We start from the raw sequence: 24,377 nt of genomic DNA on the forward strand, positions 1-24,377 counted from the left end.
GAACTTAGGGGGCTTCATGCAAATTCATTTTCGACCGGGGGCGCAACATTGCTCGTATTGCCTGTTTATAGTGAAATATATGTCCTGCCCAAAAAGCTTAAATTAATGCGGGTAATTAAAATATCCCGTTTTTACGATAATAGACAAAAACAATGTTTTCGAGTTTTAAGTCTGTTTAGCGAGATAGATATCCTGTTCAGGGTCACAAAAAGGGGTTATTATCAAATTCAGCTCGCGCTACGCGCTCGCAATATTTCATCAATGAGGTATGCATCCTCTGCATCAATCTATATATACATGTAAGTGTTAGTGTTCTTCAAGTCAAAATACATAGGCCGATCCACGGGGCAAAGATTTTGCCCCCCCCCCCCCATGGTGGCGCAAAAAAGGGGTAAGAAACAGAAAACGAAGAGAAAAGGGACAAGCAATTAGAATAGGAATTATACCTTAGTCCATCTTAAGTCAGTATATAAATAATTGACCTCGCGCTTCGCGCTGGCATCAATAAATTGTTTAGTTATATACGCATCCCGACCTCACAGTTTTTTTTAAGAGAACGAGAAGCACAAGCTGAAAATAGTTGATATTCTAACCTGACAACTGAAAATGTATTTTTAATTTTATCATTATAAAAGTTTTCAGCTAGCGCTTCGCGCTCACATTCATTTCTTAATAGATATGCATCGTGTTCATCATAACAACTACTAACATAGGCGAATCCAGGGGGCCCGAGGGCCCCTCCCCCTATTGACGGAGCAATTGGGAAAAACGGGGAAAGAAAGACAAAAAGAAGGGGAAAGATAAAAGGAGGAAGACGAGTGAATAAAATAAGGTCAGGAGAAGACTTGAAAAATAATTTTTTAAATTTTCGCTCGCGCATCACGCTCGCATTGCCTGTTCGATGAGATACATATCTCAGTCAATATAGGCTGATATATAGTTCAAAAGATAAAGTTTTGAAGTCAATATACAAAACATAATTCAGCTCGGACATCGAGCTTTCATTTTTTTTTGTTTTATTTGCCAATTTGTTTTTTTTAAGTGCTCTGGAAAATGTCAATTTTATGGTGTAAATCAACATTTGCAACATTTTGTGCGCTCGCATTATTTGCTATGTAGGCCTACCTTTTGCCTTTTTGTATTTCATATAAGATTATCTAAATATTCCTTTTCAGGTGTGTCGATTAAAAAAAAAATGAAGGCCTATGCTCACGCTGTGCTCTCGCATTTTGGTGAGTTATGTACACCTATACTGTATATTAATTCTATAACAAACTACTTAAATCCCCCCCCCCCTCATTTAAACATTTCGGATCGCGATTTGCGCTCGCGTTATTTGCTAAAAATATATCAACCAATGAATCCTATTCATGATTGTAAAAATACTTAAAATTTCCAGTTTTCAGGCCACATACACTGTCAACAAATTTCACACACTCATTAGGCTTATTAGATTAATAAATATGAAATAAAATTTTTATGAATTCATAACTAAATTGTCCCTTTTTCATAAATAAATATCGACACGTTTTAGGAAAAGAAATAGAAGATATTCATCATTCTTATATGATGACAAAATATCTTTAGGCTTAAAATGTCTCGATCCTAGGTTAAAATAATAATAAAATATCAGCTCACGATTCGCGCTCGCATCATTTATTTAGTGCTATCCACATCGACGTCACAATTTTCCTATATACAAAGTGCTGTAAATAGTGCTTAAATTGACTCATTTCATATCGGGATTTCAAATATTATTTTCAACTCGCGCTCTGCGATCGCATTATTGATTTTCATGATGAAAAATGAAATGTATTCAGAATGCAGATTCTGTCTTACTCTAAAACACGCGCACGCATGTTTTTTTTTTAGATACGCAGCTTGATCTTATTCAAAACGTACTAAAATTATCCAGTTTCAGATCAGAATATCAAAAATTTTCTGCTCGCGCTTTGCGCTCGCATTATGAAGACACTAAAAATTACCCATCCTTTTTCATGATTGACAAAACATGACTCGAGCGTCCTGTTGGGGGGTTTGAAATCTCATCTTTTTAGGTTGGAATATCAAAAATGTTCAGCTCGCGCTTCGCGCTCACATTATTTAATCGTTGAAATATATATCGTCTTAATGGCTAACTGCAAAACGTCCTTAACAGGTCCCTTTTCGACTAGGCCAGAATGCATATTTAAAGGTCAAGTCCACCCCAGAAAAATGTTGATTTGAATAAATAGAGAAAAATCAAACATGAATAACGCTGAAAACTTCATCAAAATCGGATGTAAAATAAGTTATGACATTTTAAAGTTTCGCTTATTTTTCAAAAAAACAGTTCTATGCTCAACTCAGTGATATGCAAATGAGAGAGTCGATGATGTTACTCACTCACCATTTCTTTTGTTTTCTATTGTTTGAATAATACAATATTTCAATTTTTATGAATTCGACAATTAGGACCCCCTTGCTTGAACCACAAAATGTTAAAATAATTGAATTACATGTGTTCAGGGAGGAATGAAACTTTGTTTCACATGACAATGACGAGAAAATCAAAATATTTCATATTTCATATAATAAAATACAAAATAAATAGTGAGTTGGTGATGTCATCGGTCCCCTCATTTGCATACCGACCAGGATGTGCATATAAATGTTTTGAAAAATTAAGCAAAACTTTAAAATGTTATGTGTTATGTTAACTTTCTTTTTTTACATCCAATTTTGATGAAATTTTCAGTGTTATGTTTGTTTAATTTTTCACTTTCTATTCAAAGCAACTTTTTGTTGGGGTGGGCTTGTCCTTTAACACTTCTGATCGCGCTTCGCGCGCATGGTAATTATCTAGTTACATAACGCGTTCTGTTCAGGTTCACAAACATTGCCCAGAATTTTCAATTTTCTGGACAAAATACATGAAATTTCATTTTTTTAGCTTGCATAGGGCTTATGAGATTATTACACATTTATGTTGTTTATAAAGTAAAGCTAGGAAATGACTGTTAGGACATGGGCGTTTTGCCCCCCCCCCCCCAAAAAAAAAAAAAAAAAAAAGAGAGAAAAGGAAAGGGATTAGGATGAAATATGATATTATTTTCCAAATATTATGTCAAAATCTATCACAACCTTGTATTTTTGTAATAAAAATGTCAGCATATTTGCTTGCTCGCTTCGCTCACTGGAAACTTCTTATCAATTTTATGCGATACGCCATATCGAGCCCCCTCAAAATTGTTGGCTCATTACGCCACTGGAACAACCCCTTCAAAGAAACAAAAAAAAAAATCAACATTGAGCGGCCGATCGGGGAAAATATGGGTGAAATTATTCGCCCCCTCATTTGCGGAAGCTGGGTCCGCCCCCGGAATTAGGCTTTCAGGATAAAATACATCAAAAATAACAAAAAATCAGATCGCGCTTCGCGTTCTCATTATATATTTAGGCCTTGTGAAATACCTCAATGTGTTTTTTAAAATAAAATATCAGATATTCTTTAACTTCTACCCCCCCCCCCCCATTTCATTGATTGTTGTTATCTTGGTGCCCTCTACAAAAGTTCAACAAGACCCCCCCCCCCTCGCGCACCCATGCTGAATAAATACGCCACAAATGAGGAGAATGAGTCGATTGCTTCGTGATTGCATTATTCCCAAGAAGCTATCATCAATATTATTGAAGGCTATTCTAAAACAACTAGCAAAGAAACTACAGCTCCCGTTCACACAATATTCTAGTAGGGCCTACTCTCGTGAGAAATTAAACCAAATTGAACCCCCCCCCCCCAAATCGCTCGCGCTTCGCGCTCCCATTGATATTTCATTATTATATTCATGGATTTTTTTTTTAAAGAACACATTAAAAGAGTGGTCTTTAATTACCTTTTTAAAATGTGATTATAAGATAATTCAAAATCCATTTAAGGCACTTAAGTTAGCCTGGCTGGAAGGGAGTGGGCGCAATTTTTCGAAAAGTACACATGGGCGCCAAGAATCAGGTCAAATTTGGGCCCCCCTTCTCACCAAATCCTGGATCCGCGCCTGGGTTCTATAACAATAACCAAATTAGGGCAATCATCCACTGACAACTACTTCAAGGAAAATATGATCCCCATATTTTTACCGCCGGGGACTGTTACCCCCAGAAATTTACCCTCGAGACAATTACCCCGGATAATTACCCTTAGTACGGAGCCTTTAAAATGCCATCGACGTGACGACATGGCGTGATACTTTATCTTGCCATGTATAATTAATAAGCTTATTATTTCGACATGGCGATATATTCTAGCTTGTCAAGTCGATATGTCGACATGGCGAGATCTGAAGTGTACAAGTCCCGGCCAGAATCCCGATATATCGCCATGTTGACATATAACTTGTTACAAGTCGACTTGGCAAGATAAAATATCTCACCATGTTGACGTATAACTTTTATATGTGGACTTGGCAGGTATCTCGCCATGCCGACATAAGCTTATTTAGTGGATATGGCAAGATAAAGTATTTCGCCATGTCGTCAAGTCAGTGGCATTTGAAAGGCTCGTACTAGGGGTAATTGGCGTCTATAGAGGGTAAATTTCCGGGGGGGGGGGTAACAGTCCCCGACGATAAAAATATGGGGATAATATTTTCCTTGAAGTAGTTGTCAGGGGGCGATTGTCCATTCGGTCATCGTTATAGAACCCCATGGACTCGTATCATTGACCGTTTGACCTCTTGATGACATTGGATCTCACTATATCCTGATCATAATTTTACACACACCGCGGACTATCGGACCCGCGGACTATCGGACCCGCGGTCTATCGGACCCGCGGTCTATCGGACCCGCGGACTATCGGACCCGCGGTCTATCGGACCCGCGGACTATCGGACCCGCGGTCTATCGGACCCGCGGTCTATCGGACCCGCGGACTATCGGACCCGCGGTCTATCGGACCCGCGGACTATCGGACCCGCGGTCTATCGGACCCGCGGTCTATCGGGCTGTAACCGGATACAGCACCTTTGATTGGAATCAAGCTCTTCATATATTTACCTTACTTTTTTATATATTTTTTACACCTGATGACTGATTTTGTGTACATGTAAATTATATTGTCATTTGATTTCATGGCATAAAGTACCTCGGAAGAAAAGAAAAAAAATACACTTTTGATAAAGTACGTTTCGCCCTTTTTTTTTTTTTTTGCTTTTCTTTCTTTTTCTCATTTTTTTTAAATGATGTTTTTTTTTTTTTTTTTTTTTTTTTTTTGGGGGGGGGGGGGGGCATGGCCCCCAAACCCCTCATCTATACGAGAGTACCCCCCATTTATTCTGTTATTTTCGGTGGGGGGGGTGAGAATAATGAAAATGAAAACAGCATCGTGGAAAGCGCAAAAAACATTAGTTTTCAGTGGAAAAAAACGAAATACACGCCCTGGCCCTCTATCGAACGGCAAAAGACAGTCTCTTTTCGGTCACTCAGATTACCGTGAAAATGGTAAATGAACTCATGAAAATATATCAGTAAAATCACTTGTAATCTTATTACTTAAGTTATGTTTGAATTATCGATTGTAGAGATAGAAATATCTTGATATATTTTAAGTGGATTTTGTCCAATGTCCGTGCGTTTGTGGACTAGAAAAATTCTGGTGATTTTAGTCGCTTTCATTTGACCGAATGATATTATACAGTTCGTGGATCCGAGTCTGTGGGACTAGGCAAACACATTTGCACATTGCGACCATTCCAGAATTAATCTAGCAGGGTTGTCTTTATTTATCGCACTATGCGGGGCTTACCCTAAGGCCCCTAACTGACTAGAAGGCATTTAAAGAGTCTCCTGAACTTTCGTGATTTTCTTGTGTGTTAGCACCGTCTGAGCTGTGTATGTGAAAGTTTGGAAGAAGAAATCAAACAATTTACAAATAGGCTACAATCAACAATGTCGGTCAACTCGACCGACCATGTCCATATGACAGCAGACATCTTTTTTTTGTTTTGAGAAACTGCCTGTTTAGTGTTGAGTTGATTAAGTAGTGCACACTGTACTACTACTACTAGTACTACACTGCAAAAACAGTATAGGCCCTAGGTCTAGTGAGTGATTGTATTAGTTTACGACCGGCCTTGTAAATTGTAAATTGCTTTGCAAAAGAACAAAAGAAACAACATCAACAAAATACAAATGCATGATTTTTTCCACCCAAAATTTTGTCTCGCGCTGAGGTCAGAAGCCCATTTGTTTTGTGTGTGGATGACAACAAAAATCCTCATCAAAACAAAAGTAGATCATTAGATGGTGAAAAGGGGTAGGGCCTAGGCCTAATTTTTCATGAGGAATCTGCTTATCAACGTTTTTATTTGCCGCCAAACCAATCCTTTTTGCAGCAAATGCAAACAAATAAAATTGGTCTCCCAAACTGGAGACTATCTCTGAAATTGGATACCTAAAAAAAGGCTAAATTCTTTACAAAAGTCTATTGGAGATAATCTCTCTCCTGGGAGACAGTCTCTCATATTGGCCGTGCGCCTCTACTGACTGGTATTCAATTACCAGCATGCCATCTGGTAACCCAGGGAGCTCCTGCCCGCGCAGCGGGCAGGAGCCCAGGGGCTTACCGTGTATTTTACCATACTCACGGGACTAGGGTGAATTATGGTCTGAATATTTCTCCAAATGAATTGTGAAAACAGAAATTATGCACTTACCACGATTATATGGATGAAGGTCTAACGAGTGGCAGTTTCCTGACATCTGGGCACAGACTGGAACCTCAAAAAACGAAAAGTTCTCTCCTTCTACCCCGTCTCGATCGGCCATTTTTGTTATGAATTGTAATCATCATCCATTTAAGTACAGTAAAAAAATATAAAAAAATAAATAAATAAAAAAATAAAAAAAATAAAAAATAAAAAATAAATTAAAAAAATGCGCAGTCTTAGCGCAATTGGATTTTCTGCACCTCAGCCTTGAAGCTGGCTACTGAAGTGCAGTTAACTGTAATGGCAGGGAGAATATTCCACAGTCTAATGGCATCGGGAATAAAAGTTTTCTGATAAGTAACAGTGCGAGCATGTGGGATGTGTAACCTCATCTGATGACCACGAAGCGAATAATAAAATGGCCGATCGAGACTGGGGTAGAAGGAGAGAACTTTTCGGTTTTTTTAGGTTCCAGTTTGTGCCCAGATGTCAGGAAACTGCCACTCGTTAGACCTTCATCCATATAATCGTGGTAAGTGCATAATTTCTGTTTTCACAATTCATTTGGTGGAATATTTAGACCATAAATCACCCTAGTCCTGTGAGTATGGTAAAATACACGGTAAGCCCCTGGGCTCCCTGGGTTAGCCATCTGGCTGATCATTAACCTTGTAAGCATATGCGAGATGTCTCAACAAATGTTAAAAACTTCAAAAACGTCAACAAATGATCTTTGAAATTTGACCTACAATGCTTGCAATATAAACCTTATTTATTATTAAAAGCAAAGGATTATTTGCCAATTTTTCCGGGGGGGGGGGGGGGTCACTGACTTTCATTTTTTAATTCAAATGCTGTTATTTATAACTTATCAGGATAGATTTCCCCTATATTAACAATTTTGGAATTCCACAGCTCCTGAGCAGCATAAGTCAAAACAAAAGTATGCATGTAAATACAAAATTTAACTTGTGTTTTTTAATATCTAAGTAATTAAAAATAAAAAAAATCACAATTTGGCAATTTTATTTCAAGAAATTATTTTAGTAGACTTCAAATATGTAGGCCTATTCAAGAATAATGAACCACATTTCAGGGATATAAAGTTTATTTGAAGGATTGCAAGATATTGAGGTAACATGTTGCTGAAAAGAAAATAGAAAATTTTCATGAATTGGAGGTTAGATCTACTATGAGATACATTGTTTTTGTTTTTTAGAGACCTGTCATTTATCAAAGAAGATGATCTAGATTTTAGAATAAATATGTTCTTGGATTATCTAAAAATTAGATTATATTATTTTACTTTTTTGTGCACTGGGACATGAACCCCAATGATGACTATATATTAATAAGAGAGAAGTTAGATTCATAACACATCAATGCTCTTTAAGAATACAGGTATTGAGCAACGGTGGAAAATCTGGAAGAAGTTGTGATTGGAATAATTGTTGAATTATTTTGTTTGTATCTTCTCTATTATGCTACAGGGGGAAGCTATCACGATCAGAACAAGGAAGTTTATGACCAACCGCCTTCTCAACAGAAGGCAAATGGTAAGTCGAACTGGAGAATACCTGGGGGGGGGGTGGGGATTCCTCCCTTTAATTTACACATTGCAGATGTCAATCTATGGCTGATGTGTCATTTTCTTTGTTAAGCCAGAAGTGTTAAACTATCAAAACTTTTTTTCTGGAGCTTTCTTTCCTGGAAGCATAGATATTAATGTAGACATGTACATAGGTCTCATTTTACTAGTACTGAGTAAACCACAATACTTTGAATCTGGTTTGCATACTTATTGCTATGTCTGGCAGGCTCATGGCAAGTTTAGTAAAAAACAACTTTGTTTAATGATTGCATAAAATCCTAATGTTGATAGACATTTTGTAATAAGAACATGGTGAAAGTTATCATAATTGTCTTGATGTTTAACGTCCTCCTTTGATTGCCTCGATAGGTTGTTGATGTGATCCATCCAGGCCAAGCCACCGTCAAGAAGACGGAGATCCGCGAGCGCCTTGCTCAGGCCTACAAGACCACACCCGATGTCATCTTCGCCTTTGGCTTCAAGACCCAGTTTGGTGGCGGACGCACCTCAGGATTTGCCCTCATCTACGACACCCTGGACTTTGCCAAGAAATACGAACCCAAATACAGATTAGCCAGAGTAAGCTCTTGTTCCTCACTTGTTTGCGTTAGTTTAAGCCTCATACCTTCGCTATGGTGTTAAAAAAGCAGCGGAGAGGCAGGGTAGCCCAGTAGGTTAGAGCCCCTGCTTCAGATAAGATGGTAGATTTCAATGTGAGGCATCATACTGAAACACGTCTTACAAAACTATGATGCTGTAGCATTGTGTGTGAGCATGCCTCATCGCTGAATTCATTGCAGGTGTGATTGTAGTTGGAAAGCACTCCGTCCATCGGAAAGAAGGTAGATGTTGGTCGCACGTATGGAGAGTCACAACGTTAAAACCAATACACTACTCGTCAAAGAGTAGGGTTAGGGTGTTCATGCACCTGCCGGCCCCAGAAAAAATCTGTAGGTCAAGTCAATCTTGACGTTTAGTTGCCATAATAATCAATATAATGGTTGTGGGCATTAAAGGTCAAGTCCACCCTAGGAAAATGTTAATTTGAATGAATAGAGAAAAATCAAACTAGCAAAATGCTGAAAATTTCATCAGAATCGGATTTAAAATAAGAAAGTTATGACATTTTAAAGTTTTGCTTATTTTTCACAAAACAGTGATATGCACAACTCAAATGAGACAGTCGATGATGTCCTTCACTCTTTCTTTTTTTTATTGTTTGAATTATACAATATTTCATTTTTGATAGACTTGTCAATAAGGACCAACTTGACTGAATCATAGTATTATTAAACAATGCTCATTCCACATGTTCAGGGAGGAATTAATCGTTGTTTCACTTGACAATGAGGAGAAAAATTGAATATTCCCTATTTCATATAATAAAATACAAAAGAAATAGTAAGTGGATGACGTCATCAGTCTCGTCATTTGCATACCCACCAGAATGTGCATATAACTGTTTTGTGAAAGTAAGCAAAACTTTAAAATGTCATAACTTTCTTAGTTTACATCCGATTTAAATGAAATTTTCAGTGTTCTGCTTGTTGGATTTTTCTCTTTTCATTCAAATCAATTATTTGTTGGGGTGGACTTGTCCCTTAAGGGAAAGACAGACAAAACTTTGCCAAAAAATGGTACCCAAATTACAGATGAGCAAGAGGAGCTCTCTTTTCTCACTTGTCTTGGTCTGAGCTTTCTAAAAACAACCCATGAATTGAAGTTCACCAAATATTATCTGCAGCCGGTGTCCTGCAAGTTTAAAGGCCACAGCTGGCCGATAGATTTGTATTCTAGTTTGGAAACAACCCTGGCACAACTGAAACCATAAGCTAACTTTAAAACCTAGATGTTAGAGTGTAAGTGGTTAGGCAGACCTGCCAACCAGTACGTTTTAGCCGTATTTAGTACGTTTTTGCAACCAAAATACGGCAGTACGTTTTTTCTTTGAAAAATAAGTTTTTTTTTTTTTTTTTAACTAAATCGTAATTTATTGAGAAAAATAATCTCTATATGTCTCTATTTCATAAAACGTGCACAAATATGGTTATTAGATCAATGTAATTTCAGGTAACTTGTTTTTTTTTTCAATCATTTTGTTCAAACCAGGGTGAAGATATACACATGTTTTAATGTTTTTTTTTTCATCTGCAAGAGCAGTGCGCATTTTAGCTTGCATGCAGCTTGAGCGCCGCGATGAGCGAGTGCGCCAAGCATTTTATTATGAAATACCCTTTTTTGGGGAAAAATACAGTTTTTTTATCACAGAATACAGTTTTTCATTCCCAGAGGTTGGCAGGTCTGGAATGGGTTTAATATGCATTCTGATGTGATTAACAATCCATGTGCTATTTTGACCCACCTTTGTGAATAAAGGAAATTCTGACACCCAGGGATTGAAATAACCCGGAGCATCAAAAAATGTCATTTTAGCCATACCTTTGTTATTTTGGATCTTGAACGACAATCACAATGTTTTGGAGTCCTCATGGGAACTTTATCACACTTTTGATGTGCTATTTGATTTCCAAATTATTGATCAGAATCTATCACCTTTCTCATTGAAGTTTGTACTGTAGACAGAAATGGGAAGGGGGCCTGAAGAAACCTGTAAAGATAAATTTTTATTTTCTTTATTTCTCTCTCTCTCATAGCATGGACTTTACGAGAAGCCCAAGACCTCGTCCAAGCAGAGGAAAGAAAGGAAGAACAGACAGAAGAAGGTCCGCGGAACCAAGAAGACGAAGGTGACGGCAGGCAAGAAGGTATGATTCACGCTCCATTGTTATTCTTTATTTCTGAACTTAAGCTAAAACTGTTGTTGCTATTTTGAGGAAAATTCTTAATTTACGAGTAAACATTCAATTCTGGAATAGTTTTGAGTTTTTAATCATTTGTTCAATTAAAAAGCTAATATTTTCCAAATGTTACTTTGGGCACAGTAGTACAAAGATATGCTATAATGTAAGTGTATAGTATAACATTTAGAAAACATTACAATAGATTGTAAATGTTTATTGATTAATGGGTTTTTCTTATGTTTTTGTGAATCAAGAATTTGTTTTGTCTGCGATTAGAAATTACGCATCATGTAATTTGATAAGGAAGAAAGTAAACCCTGGTAAAAAGTGGAAATAGTGAATTACTTTATAATGAATACTAGCATTTTCATTTCAAGAAATGTATTCAGTGGGTTTTAGTTTTGTTTGAAAGTGAAGTTGACAAACTCCCCTTTTCTCTCTTTTTATAGCGTTGATCATTTTAGAGTTTTGAATATGATCACGGACTGTTCCTATTCCACTTCAGGTATAAGTCTATATTTGCATGACAGCTATTGGTGTATAAATTTATATATTATATTGTGACAGTGCGTCCATCAACCTGCAAATTAGTATTGACACAACTGCAATACTGGCACAACTGCAATGCTAGCACCGCAGTTCATGTAACTCAGTAGGGTGGGCATTGGTGTACATGTAATCGTGTTGGGTGCTAACCTCCCCCCCCCCCCCCCCCACTTAAGTTATCATTTTTGTAGTAAACCCCGTGACAATTGTGTACAGCATACAAGGGCGGCTGTTTTTGACACTTTAATTTTGGCCTACACCTGAAAAATGGCATTATGATTGGGGTCCATATTCGTCTGTGTCTTGCAAAGATAACCCTGGGGGAGGGAGGAGAATTGTTCAAAAGAACCCTTGGAAATACCATAAGAGCCCAGAAAAATCCCCATTCACTTTAATGCTAAAACAGGGTTCCCACAGTCATGGAAAAATCCTGGAAAAATTTGTGGTCAGGGAATTTGGAAAATTTGTGAAAAGTCATGGAATTGCATTTGCTTTTTGGTTATGGCAGCTTTCCAGTTTGTCGTGTCTTGCAACTCTCATACTCTGTGATCATACTCTGCTATCATAATTGATGCTCATGATTACCATTTTACCCAGTTTTGTGACATCCCAAATTCTACATAACTCCCGGGACGTCACAGGAAGTCATGGAAAGCAGCAATTTTTTCATGAATGGAAAAGTCATGGAATTCTGTTTTCAAATTTCTGTGGGAACCCTGTAAAAGCTTATCCATCGTTTCAAATTCTGGCAGTAGGTTATTTTTTTTTTGCTTGATCCTAGTATGGTGAAATATGTCTTTAAAAGGCCCCCCCCCCCCCTCTCCCCTATCTCCAGTAGACAAGAAAAATGATCTGTGTTAGCAGCTAGAGCTAGTCTAATGGCCAGGTTAATTGTGAAATTTATCCAAGGCAAACCAAACCTTTGGTCTTTATAGACAGGTAGTTCTTTCTCTACAGGTGGTTACTAATTTTCAAAAATGCAAACTTGTCCACAAAAAGTAAGAAATGCTGCACAATAACCATGCTGAAGTATTTGCTTGCAATGGCAATTTTTATTCACCCCTCAAGTACAAATGTTTAATGGGGTTTCGCTTTTTAAGCCAAGTATCCAATCAGATGAATACATGTGTATTTTGTTCATTATTGCATTAAAAGATTAATACAAGTTTTTATTTCAATATAATTTCATATTTTGTTTAAATTTTATTTTGTTTTGTTTTGTTTTTGTTTTTTTGTACTACCGTTAAAGTGAGACCAATACAAAATATGTGCCATTGTGGACTCGCAGGCATGAAATCTAGTAATTGGTCTTGTGCTATAGCCCATGGTAACATTGAAAGTGGTCCTGAATGTTAACTTGACATGAAAAGTGATAAATGCAGTACATGTCCATGTACAGTATAGGCATGGAGCTACTACGGATGGAGATCTGGCTCTCTCGAATGCTTTGCCCCATGCGCGGCACTGCTAATCCCCTCACAGCAGGGTGGTCCATCACGGCCCTTTCACACTTACAGGCGCAGGCCGCCTGTAAATCAGCCCTAAATCAGATTGGGAAAGTTGATTGAATGAAATTTAAAACGCTGATATTCGGGCCCAATGGGTAGATCTATCTTTTCAAATGCGTCAATTCTAATATTTTTCCGGAACGGTCCAGAGCTGAGGCCTGTACTGTGTGAATGAGCTGAGCGCACAAGCTCGGAGCTCTGGCATCACACTCACCTTCAACTTGAGTACATGGGGCACCGGAGGATACTCGACGATGCGACAGTCGCCATAGAAATGCCTCGTATATTAGTAGTTTTATTTTCAAGGCGAACAAGACGGAACAAATAATCTTAGCATCGAAATCAAGTTCGAAGTATGCTTTTTCTCATTATAATTTCTAAGACAGGAGCGTACAGGAAAAGGTTTAAATAAAGAAAGAAAGACAGACATGTATAAATGACTAATATCCACCAACTTTCTCCGTTCGTACTGTGGCTGGATTGAATCAGATTGTAACGTGTTTGGTATGTTTGCAAAAGGGATCATCTCAGAAGTTCAACCATCAAAGACCTACATCAGGAATCCGTACAAAGAGATATGGACATTGGAAGAACAGCAAGTCGGGTCCTGATTTTGAAAAACTAAAGCTTCGAGATGAAGTTGTGTGGGAGAATGTCATTTACGGCGGTGCATCGCAGAGACTTTCAAAGAATCTGTGACCTCAGATTTTACGAGCGGGCTTATCGTGTTACGTAAGCAGGCTCTTATTTTCGCCTGGCGGCTCGCCGATTGGTGTTAGATCTCGTTTCTTCGCCTGAAAGAAGCGATAACAAACGATTAACAGAGGAATTGGAAGAAGGATCTCCATCTGTGTTAGCTCCATGGTATAGGCATTGAAAAGCTTCATGGTTACATGTGTCTTTGACTGCCTTTAATTTTTTTTTTTTTTTTTTGTTATTATTTATTAATAAGAGCAGGTGCCCATTTGATAAAGAGTTCCGACTATATGGTACCTTTACCATTATGGCAGTTACTATGGCAACACGGCTTAGCGGCCAATTACTATCAAGATTTCCATGGTAGTTACCTTAATGGCAAAGTCACCACAGTTGTAGGTCTGGATGAAACATGGCACAGCAATTACACTTGTCGTTTTTTATTTTGCTCTGCTCTTGACGATGAATATTATGCTTTTTTATTTTGGCCATGGGTTTTACGCTTCCCTTCGTGTATACTTCATTTCATTGAATGCAGTCTATGATTTTTTTTCCTTTGTAAATGCATGGTGATGATTTAACTAACCCCAGGGTAACCAGGGCCTGTATTCAATTCGATACTTCCGCCAGAATTTTAAGTATTTTACTCAGTATTGTGCTTGAATAAATTGCTTAACCATTTTTTGTATTTTGGCTATCTAGTTTTTTGCTTAAATCAGCCGCCTACCTGGCTGAGTCGCGCGTCTGTGCAGTTTACAAACTTTGTACACACACAAAGTCAACCATGCTGCGCACGGCTGGGTACATGCATTGTGCTTTCTTTGGCTTATGACGTCACAGTAATTCTGCTTAAAGTTGGCTCGATAAAGAAGTGAATTGAATACGACTACATGCATTTTGCTTAGCCAAGTAAAATGCTCTTGGAATTGAATACCGGCCCAGGACCACATATTACAAAACTTAGCAAAAGATCATACATGTACTCAGGGTGCTACATGAGCACTTGCCCGATTGCCCAGGGCAAGTTAAAGTTAGAGTCGGGCAAGTGTTTTGAAGTAAAGACCAAAACTACTTGCCTGAATTGGGCAAGCAAAATTCTCACAGTAGAATGACCAAAATAAGGGTCAATGATATGAGATTGACCCTAATTTTGGTCATGGCAAGCAAGATAAAATCACTTTGGAAAAAGAAATGCAATATTTAGATCAGTTCATGTCAAAAGAGAGAAAAAGGTCAATGGTTTATAAAACCGCAAAACTTTCTTTTGAAGAGGTAAAAACTTTTTTTTCAAGGATTTTTTGGGCAAGTGAAATAGATTTTTGGGCAAGTATATTCCAACTATTTAAAAATTGACTTGCCCGACTGGGCAAGTGCTTCTAAAAAGTTATGTAGCACCATGCATGTAATACTGATTTCTTTTTCTATAATTGATTATATCGATCATTATCAAGCAATGAATTGTTCAAGAATCTCAGAATCAATTGCTAATCTATGTTTTTGCCAGATCCTTGATCCCGTAGAATAAAGGTTTGTATTTGTAATCAGTTGCGAAATCAATATGGGATTAATTACAAACCCACATTACAGGGCCAAGGCCCAAGGGTGTTGTGCAGTATAACGTCGACAGTCACTGGTAAAAGAACTTTTTAAATGTCTCGCAACCCCAGTTGTGTTTGATTTTTCACCTCAAGCTGGTATTTAAGTCTTTGAAGTCCCTGACACGTGGGGAAATGAGATGCAAAGAAAATTTTGAAAAAGATAAACATTCACCCCCCCAAAAAAAAAAAAAAAAAAAATTGACACTGATAAAATGGTGTGAAGTCTAAAATATCAAAATCCCTTAGCAGGGCCCATTGCAAAAAAGTACCATGAATAAATTACAACTCAATTTGAACTGGTCAGTTGAAAGCTTGCATTTAAGCACAACCATTTCTTTACATACCCCTACTACACCTACATGTATTTGTATATCAGATGCTTATTATGTATTTTTGTTTCTTTTTCTCTCTCATTTCTGCAGTAAACTGGCATTCCCCCTACACATCATGCAGCCGTATTCTGAGATCGACACTACTCACCACACATCACTCAAAATCAATGTGTAACTGTTAATAAATGGATTAACTAGCAGGAATACTTTGTCTTGTTTATGTCCTTTTTTACTGTGTATATTCGATCGGGATGTAGTTTTTGCCCTATTTGCCGGCCTCGGCCTTGACCCGAGTCACGTAATGTGTACGAAGTCTATGGGAGAAAGTTTTCTCCAGCGGCCCGTGACTCGGAAGTACCGGCCTCAACTACATCCACAATTATTGGACTCCAAGGCCCCGTCCTACAATGAGTTGCAATCGATCTGATCAATCACAACTATGGAAAGCCAGCAATGTAAACATCTAAACTGCATGTTTGTTCAAAATATTTTCCAGATATGATGTATATTTATAGTACATCATTGTTTTCTTGAAAATTCAGTATGCTTCTCTTCATTTACAAAGAACATTGTGCAAAATTTCCTGTAGTAGAAATTATGACAAGAATGGGTTTCCATATAGCTGAGTTTGATCGGATCAATCGTAACTCTTTGTAAGACGGGGGCCCCAGCCACTTAAAATTGTAGTATACATGTAGTGTCAAATGACAGTGCTGCAGAAGTCAAGTCCAGGGGAGTGTTTTCATGAAACATGATTATCACAGATTAATTTGATGTGAGCCAATCAGATGCTAGGATTGTAGTAGCTTATAACAATAATCACTGAAAATCACTTTTTGTTTCATGATTCACTTGCCAGATTCAAACTCTGACCCAGCTGGTCTCAAATCCTTTTATATCACGATTTACTCTTGAAGTGGGGCTGCAAAATCCCGGTTTCAGATGTAGACTTCGACGAGTGATTCACTTTTAAAAATAAGCTGCATTTTCCCTTCTCTTTTAAATTTCAGCCCATTAAATTAAGTTTCAACCAAAATCAGGTTACATTTTATGAACAGTGCTCATGTTTATTCTTAACATCCATTGGATGAGTATTCAATGTGAATGATGTGGCATGAGTATCTGCATTCTAAGATTTTCCATGTTTGGATTTGGTCTTTGAGTTTGATGGAAAGGACTTGACTACTGCACTGCGGTATTGGATGCTTGGTTTTCCTTTAGCAAAGTGCTAGTGCCTTATTGTTGAGATTTTTGTTTGACAGCGATAACAAAATAATTTGGGAATACATGTGTATGAGCTGCATGTGAGAAGGCAATGATACTGAACATCGATTAAAGAAGACTTGGGTGATGTTTGAAGGTTTGTACAGTGGTATGAACAGTGGCGGAATTGGTTTACAGTACACCACGTGTAAAGTCCTTGAAGGACTGAGATAAAAGTGAAATAAAGAGGTGAGAAAGTGGATGTTAGGAAGTAGAGTATCTTTTGGACAAGAGTGCAGTCCTGAAAAGGACTCTAAACCAGGAGGAGTGGAAAGCTTGAGTAGTAGGCAGGATGAGAGGCTTGAGTAGAAGGCTGGCTTGAGTCGGTAAATGGAGTTGTGGAGTAGGAGAGAAGACTCGGATGTTTCGGGCAGGTTGACTTGTCCGTCTTCAAATCCGTTTGGATCTTTTGCATAATTCTACTTTAACACTTGCAAAACTGACTCAAAACTTGCAGCAGACCTTTGGTTGGTTTTGGAGTTTGTTTCATTGGCTTGACTAGCATGAAGATTGAGGTGGTATGTGTATGAGTGACTGGTGCAATGGAATATGTTTGTGTAAGCTGCTAGTATCAAGGGGGTACTCGGCTCAGAAAATACATCAAAAATAAAGTAAAATTCACTGAGCAGTTCTCGAATTTTAAACTCGAGAAATATTTTGTGAAAACAATTATATGCATAGATATGCAGTACATGAGCTGATGCCCCGATTTCAGTTTGATAAAGTTTATTACATTAAATATTTTCATGCATATCTCCCTTGGAACACTCCCATCATCTCTCCTAAATATTTCTTAAAACCTCTCAAAACACACCTGTATAAACTATTAATCATAGCTTATGTCATGTAGAGAGCTTTGTATCCTCTGGAAAAAGTGCTATATAAATCCAATTATTATTCATTGACCGATTTTGATGAGACTTGGCCCGAATTTAGTGTTGTGTTTTGTCTGATTTATCTTTTCTGTTCAAATCATATTTTTAGCCTGGAGTACCCCTTCAACTATTAGATTCCATATATGTATTATCAATGTCCGGGATGATTCCAGAGGAGATGAGGTACAAAAACTCATGAGAAGATGGCCCAAAAACTGTTCTCTCAAAAAAGAAGTGCACTGGGTGCAAAAGAAACTTACAAATAAATGGGCTATTTTTTAAAATCAAGTATTACTGAACATCATGCCTGAGTTTCAGGTCACATGACCAAGTTCAAAGGTCATTTAGGGTAAATGAACTTAGACCATGTTGGGAAAATTATTTTCAAAATCTTAACCAATTATGAGATACAATGGGAGCACCTTCCCCACCTTAATTGATTCGTGTCCGAGGTGGAGAAATATGCATTATGGTGTGCACAAGCAGTCTTGTGGTTGTGACAACCCCCAAAAGAGGGGGGGGGGGAAGAGGCTTTGTCTTTTTTATTCTTTCTCATTTTAATGTTCTCGATATTTGTCAGTGATCTGTATACCTTTACTTCCCATCTACCTTCTTTATTTTCTTCTTTGTTCCATCCCCAGTATGTATTCTCATCCACCCGCATCTTTCTCATTCTGAACCCCCATCTAACATGTCATTCTCCCATTCTGTCCTCGCATCCCCTCCCAAAGTTACTCCCTAGTTTAGTTCCCCCTATCCTCCCCCCTTTTACCATCACCTTCAGCTCTTCCCCACCCCCAAATTTCCCTCTCCCCTTATCCCCCTAACTTGTTCATTACTTTCACTGTTGCCCGCCCCCCTTCTGCACTGTCTCCCCCTTTTTCTCACTCTCTCACTCGCCTTCTTTTCCCTCTCCTTTCCCCTAGCCTAATTTGGATCCTTAAAGACCAACATTGAGGGAGACTCACAACAGTCGCTGCCCCCCCCCCCCCCACTGCCAGTCAACTCTGCTACTTAAAGGTCAGGTCCACCTCAGAAAAATGTTGATTTGAATCAATAGAGAAAAATCAGACAAGCATAATGCTGAAAATTTCATCAAAATCGGATGTAAAATAAGAAAGTAGTGACATTTTAAAGTTTCGCTTATCGATGATGAGAATCGATGATGTCCCTCACTATTTATTTTGTTTTTTATTGTTTGAAATATACAATATTTCATTTTTTACAGATTTGACAAAAAGGACCAACTTGACTGAAACATAAAACGTTTAAAGGAGAATGAAACTCTTGGAGCAAGTTAGCTTTTGTGAAAGCAGAAAAATCAAAGAATAAGATCAACAAAACTTTGAGTAAAATAGGACTAGCAATAAAAGAGTTATGAGCATTTGAATGTCGAGATCACTAATGCTATGGAGATCCTCCCATTGGCAATGCGACCAAGATCTGTGATGTCACACACGTACAACTCTCCCATTTGGACACTGAAAATATACCCCAAAACATCTCTTTTTGCTCATTCTAATCATATGACAAACGATTCATCAATGATATAATGTTGTGAAACCTCTGTACTTGTCATCTCATAAAGAGAACATCTCACCTTGTGATAGACTCTATAAAAGTGAGAATATAAGTGAAATACGTACTAAAGTAATGAGGGAGTTGTACGTGTGTGATATCACAGATCTTGGTCGCATTGCCGTTGGGAGGATCTACATGGCACTAGTGATCTCAATATTCGAATGCTCATAACTTTCTTATTATTCATTCAATCTTCCTCAAACTTTCAACAATATGTTTCTTTGATTTTTCTCTTTGATATGGATTCAGCTGGTTTCAAGGGTTTCATTCTCCTTTAACAATGATAATTCCACATGTTCAGGGAGAAATAAAAAAAAATTTACAGGACAATGAGGAGAAAATTTGAATATTTTATATTTCTTATAATAAAATACAAAAGAAATAGTGAGTGAGTGATGTCATCAGTTCCCTCCTTTGCATACCGACCAGGATGTGCATATAACTATTTTGTGAAATTAAGCGAAACTTTAAAAATGCCATAACTTTCTTATTTTACATCCGATTTTGATGAAATTTTCAGTGTTATGCTTGTTTGATTTTTCTCTTTTTATTCAACTCAACTTTTTCTTGTGGTGGACTTGTCCTTTGTTGAGTGGATGGGTGAGGGGGATAATGTGACTTGCGAGTCTCTCGATGTTGGGCTTTGAGGAAAGGAGCTCCCCTTTCACAAGGATCCAAAGTGGGGCGTTTCACAAAAAGTTTGTGACTTTTTAAGTCGCTCTAAAGTTCTGTTGCTTGTCGTGTAAACGACGTCACTCATTGGTCAAATCCTGCTATGAGAACGCACACTACAGGGAATTACTCAATTGCACGATACATATCACGAGCACGTCAGCATTTAAGCATGAATTAAATCACAACTCTGAAACACCCCCCCCCCCCCCGACTATCTTCCCCCTCTCACTCGCCACCCCATCGCTGTCCTCTACCCCCTCCCCATAATCTATTCAACCAATGAAATTCAGCAACAAACTGGGTATTTCCCCTCAAATGTAGTTTTTTTCTCAAGCCTTTAATCTCAAGTTACAGAGTATCAACTTTACAAATCAGCATAGCTTTCTTTAAAAAAAATTAACTGATCACATAGAGGAAATATATATACAAACAAACATCCAAGAAAATCACCCCAGATGTGGATTTATATGACATGATAACATGCATCCCTCAGAGAAAAATCATAATTTCCACTTCTTTATTAACACATTGCTAATATCAATGTATGTATGCCATTTGCATGTTCATCATAAACACTAATGCCCTATTCTGAAATGAACATATTTCTCAAGGTTTCAAAGCAACCTTACCTCATCTCTTGAATTTTTTCTTAAATAATATTTGTTTGTTTGTTTGTTTTATTTTATTTCTGCGTTCACAATACATTATAAAAAATTATTTACATTGTTTGCAATATATAAAACAATCCATAATGTTTACAACATAAACATAATAATTAGAAGAAAAAAAATGGTTTGGGTATATACTTCACATTACATAATTAGAAAAAAATGGTTTGGGCATATACTTCACATTAGGATGATAATAAAAAGCAGCATAAACAAATGAACGCAGGAGACCGCCATCGTGAGCGGTTAAGCTTGTAGTTGATGGCGGCCTATTTGTTCCGATTATATTTCAATTTTAGCTTAACATATTTTTCAAATTAATGTTACTGAATTAGGTGCATCAATATAGGATAATAAACCACTAAGGCTTTTTAAAATATTAATAAAAAAAAAATTGTACACGAATGTCTGAAATCGAGAATGTAATGTTTATAAAAACACACATAAACATTACTTATTCAATAGCATGTAAGTGGAAATGCATTTAAATGATATCATTCCATAAAGGCCTTACACAGTATTGTATAGATGCTATGTATACAGAAGGTTCCAGAAACTCAATTTCACTATTTACATAAAACTTAATTTTGAATTTAACTCACACATGCATTCACCGACATACCTTACGAAACCCGGTAACAGCAAAAATAGTATGTCCATTTACATGTAAATACAAAGGCATTCAAAAACCAAATTAAACATATTTATACATGTAAATGAATGTCTTAATATAATTTCATTAACAAATATAGATATATTAACGTTATATATCTGTTGACAAACATATTCATTCAGTTCCCTAGTTGGCTGTGTGCATTTACTTTATAAACAGAAGATTCTCTTGAAGGAAGGCATGTACCGGCATCCCGGTAGGATGCAAAAGATATTGTGTTTGAATTTGCCAGCGCCATAATGAGGCTGCGATGAATGCAAGGAATGCTCCCCAGGGAGTGGAAATTGTGCACTTTTCTTGCGGGATTGAAATTAATCCAATGACCGAGGTAATAATATGCTGTAACGCGCTACGAGCCATTCTGGGAAAAGCGCTATATAAAAATTTACTATTATTATAATTATGTAATCTGGACAATTCAGCTGAGCTCTGGCAGCAGCTCAAGCTAAATCTTGGGTAATAAAAGTGTGGCTTGGATTTTTTTCCCCCTCAGACAAAAGGTGCAATATAAATGCCTGATATCATTCATAATGATTATACTATCATCATTAATATCAATCGGGAAGGGAAAATGATATAATGCAGCTTTTAATAAACAATATCTCTTATTTCAATTTAAGCAGTTTTCTCTCATATTTACTTTATACCATCATACACAAAGATCATGATTGGAGCTCTAAAAGTACAACTATATACATTGATTTGTCATAATATACTTCATACATAACATGTATTTCAATCCATAACAAAAAGCAAGCAACAACAAAAGTTGAAATGCACTATATATTACACGACGAAACAAATAAAAACAGAATAATAGATTGGAATTTAAACAAGTCTCTCCCAAAACCTCAATAGTACTGCTTTAACATTTCATCTTGTAAAAGACCTTGTCAACGAACGTCATATCATTTATAATTATTTACATATTTATCACATATCGGTTGCTATTAATGCACAACCTTTCAAGATTGATTTACAAGTCAAGGTAGACTTTTACAATTCTACTCTTCAAAATATTTTGCATATTACTACATGGGGCATATAGCAGATAGAGTTGCATTAAAACTTTAACTTTGAATATCAAGCGCAAGACCCAATGCACGATTTGGATTGGTTGAAAATCAATTTGCGAATGAGACGATCCATTGCAACTCTTTCTGCCAAAGGGCCACAGGATAAGATTTTCAAACTGAAAATTTCATGATTTCTTATCTCTCCATGCATTACACAATGTTAAATATATATGCAATGTAATTTGTTTTGGCAAGTTATTATACATCGATCATCATTTATCAATTTCCTTCCCTACTATCAAAAAATTAAATTCAATTTTTAGAAACTGTCTTGAAATTACATTTCAACAAATGATACAAACAGTAAACATTACAAAATCTCCAATTTAAGTATCAGATAAAGAAATAATATCCACTGGATTCTAAAAAGAATTTGTTAAATAACATCTTTTACAAAAAAAATAAACATTTCCATTAAGGAGTTTGACCTGCAGCTCAAAGAGAAAATCAAAGGAAATTCATACATGGAGATCATCGTACAAATAATTGTCCCCACTCCCAAGCCGTGAAAATGCAAAAAATGGGGAAAAGTTCTTACTAATTTTTCCTTATCGCTTGAGAGCTACAACTTTCCCTATTCTACATGTCTAAAATTTGTGCAACATGTACACTAAGCTAAATTTTATTATAAGCATAAACAGGATAAGATCAATGATTCGTTCTTCCAGTAAATTCTTAAAATCTCTGATAAACTTTCTACAATGTACATTTTCAGTTTAAAATTTATATTTTCACTATCTTAAGTGAACATCACAAGTGAGGTAACGAATGTCTCTTTTACAGCATTCAAAGCACATTTCATTTAATAAGTATGACCAACAAAAAGTTGTCTGCTTAAATTCACAAACTTAGAAATGCCAACCTAGCAAACAAAACAGCAGTATTTTGAACAATAAAAGCATAAATTCACCCTAATGATAAGGATGTTTTATCAGAAGCAGAAAAAAAATAAAGGAAATATATTGCTGATGGTTTGACGAAAATCCTCTACTATCCAATAAAGATATGTAAAAAAAAAACTGAAAATACAGGTCATTTCAAACCAAATTGTAGAGGTGTCGTCACAAGTTTGCTATAAGCTGCATTCACTTTGCTCCTACCACAGGGCTTGCAGCAAAGCAGATTCTTGATTTAAGCATTCCTGGCATTATTCAGAACTTCAAGTAATTCCCTTGTTGTACTTTCATATTAAATGCAAAAGGTGATTTGCTAAAGAAATTGGGTTCTAGTCTCGGATCGCATATTGTGTAGCAACTCAATCGTAACGTTGGACAGGATGTACGTCTCAATGAACGGCTTGATGTTGAAGCTGATGACCGTCGGATAAATTCATCGTTGCCAAAGACTGATGCATTGAACTGTACCTCTGAACCTCTTCAACTGTGAAATCAACATAAGAGAAAGATAGATGAGTCAACATACAATGATAAGATGTTTAATCAAGTGGAGTGCCATCGGCAATCTCATTTGCATTGTCCAATTCCATATAGCCGGATTAACAATTTTCTTGCATTAAAATGCTTATTAGTTTTTTTTAATCTATAACCCTTGTTGTGATGAAACTAATGTGTGAAATTATGCACATAGACTTGATTTAAGAGACCCTAATAATTTTATAATATGGACATTCGTAATGCGCCAGTATCTATCACAAGAAGATGTTCATGTCCAAGATGCTCATAGCGCAGTAAAAAAAAAAAAGAAATAACATCTATCTTGTTCTTACACAAGTTTTTTTCCCCATTAGAGCTGATCAAAAACTTTTGAAATCATAAGACCTCAATTTTTTTATATGCTTATGGACCTGA

The 24,377-nt window shown here is 36.9% G+C and overlaps 2 protein-coding genes across 5 annotated transcripts in view; one reads left to right on the forward strand and one right to left on the reverse strand.

Moving 5' to 3' along the window:
• Positions 1–5,415: 5,415 nt before the first annotated feature.
• Positions 5,416–15,962, forward strand: LOC129281951 (small ribosomal subunit protein eS24-like). 4 transcript variants are annotated; one of them, XR_010296500.1, is made up of 6 exons: positions 5,416–5,478; positions 8,177–8,242; positions 8,647–8,856; positions 10,932–11,042; positions 11,528–11,583; positions 15,849–15,962. XR_010296500.1 is itself a non-coding variant. In XM_064113306.1 (5 exons), exons 1-5 carry the CDS (start codon positions 5,476–5,478, stop codon positions 15,849–15,851), a joined length of 393 nt encoding a protein of 130 aa, XP_063969376.1. In that variant the 5' UTR covers positions 5,416–5,475; the 3' UTR covers positions 15,852–15,962. The 4 variants fall into 4 exon arrangements, 2 of the variants coding, with proteins under 2 accessions (XP_063969376.1, XP_054773852.1); XM_064113306.1 differs by lacking the exon at positions 11,528–11,583; XR_010296499.1 differs by lacking the exon at positions 5,416–5,478 and having other exon boundaries at positions 8,168–8,242.
• A 4,508-nt stretch (positions 15,963–20,470) lies between these two features.
• Positions 20,471–24,377, reverse strand: part of LOC129281164 (nuclear factor NF-kappa-B p105 subunit-like) — a 32,171-nt gene continuing 28,264 nt past the window's right edge. The window contains exon 20 of the mRNA XM_054917106.2: positions 20,471–23,949. Within this exon, the coding sequence (XP_054773081.2) occupies positions 23,855–23,949 (95 nt within the window). The 3' untranslated portion in view covers positions 20,471–23,854. The remainder of the gene's footprint in view (positions 23,950–24,377) is intronic.

This window comes from Lytechinus pictus, chromosome 18, assembly GCF_037042905.1.
Source record: "Lytechinus pictus isolate F3 Inbred chromosome 18, Lp3.0, whole genome shotgun sequence".
NCBI lineage: Eukaryota > Metazoa > Echinodermata > Echinoidea > Temnopleuroida > Toxopneustidae > Lytechinus > Lytechinus pictus.

Coding starts and splice junctions, on each gene's coding strand:
- LOC129281951 (XM_054917877.2), top strand. CDS start 8,168: ATGCTACAGGGGGAAGCTATCACGATCAGAACAAGGAAGTTTATGACC. Junction 8,243..8,646: donor TTCTCAACAGAAGGCAAATG/GTAAGTCGAACT, acceptor TTGCCTCGATAG/GTTGTTGATGTGATCCATCC. Junction 8,857..10,931: donor CCAAATACAGATTAGCCAGA/GTAAGCTCTTGT, acceptor TCTCTCTCATAG/CATGGACTTTACGAGAAGCC.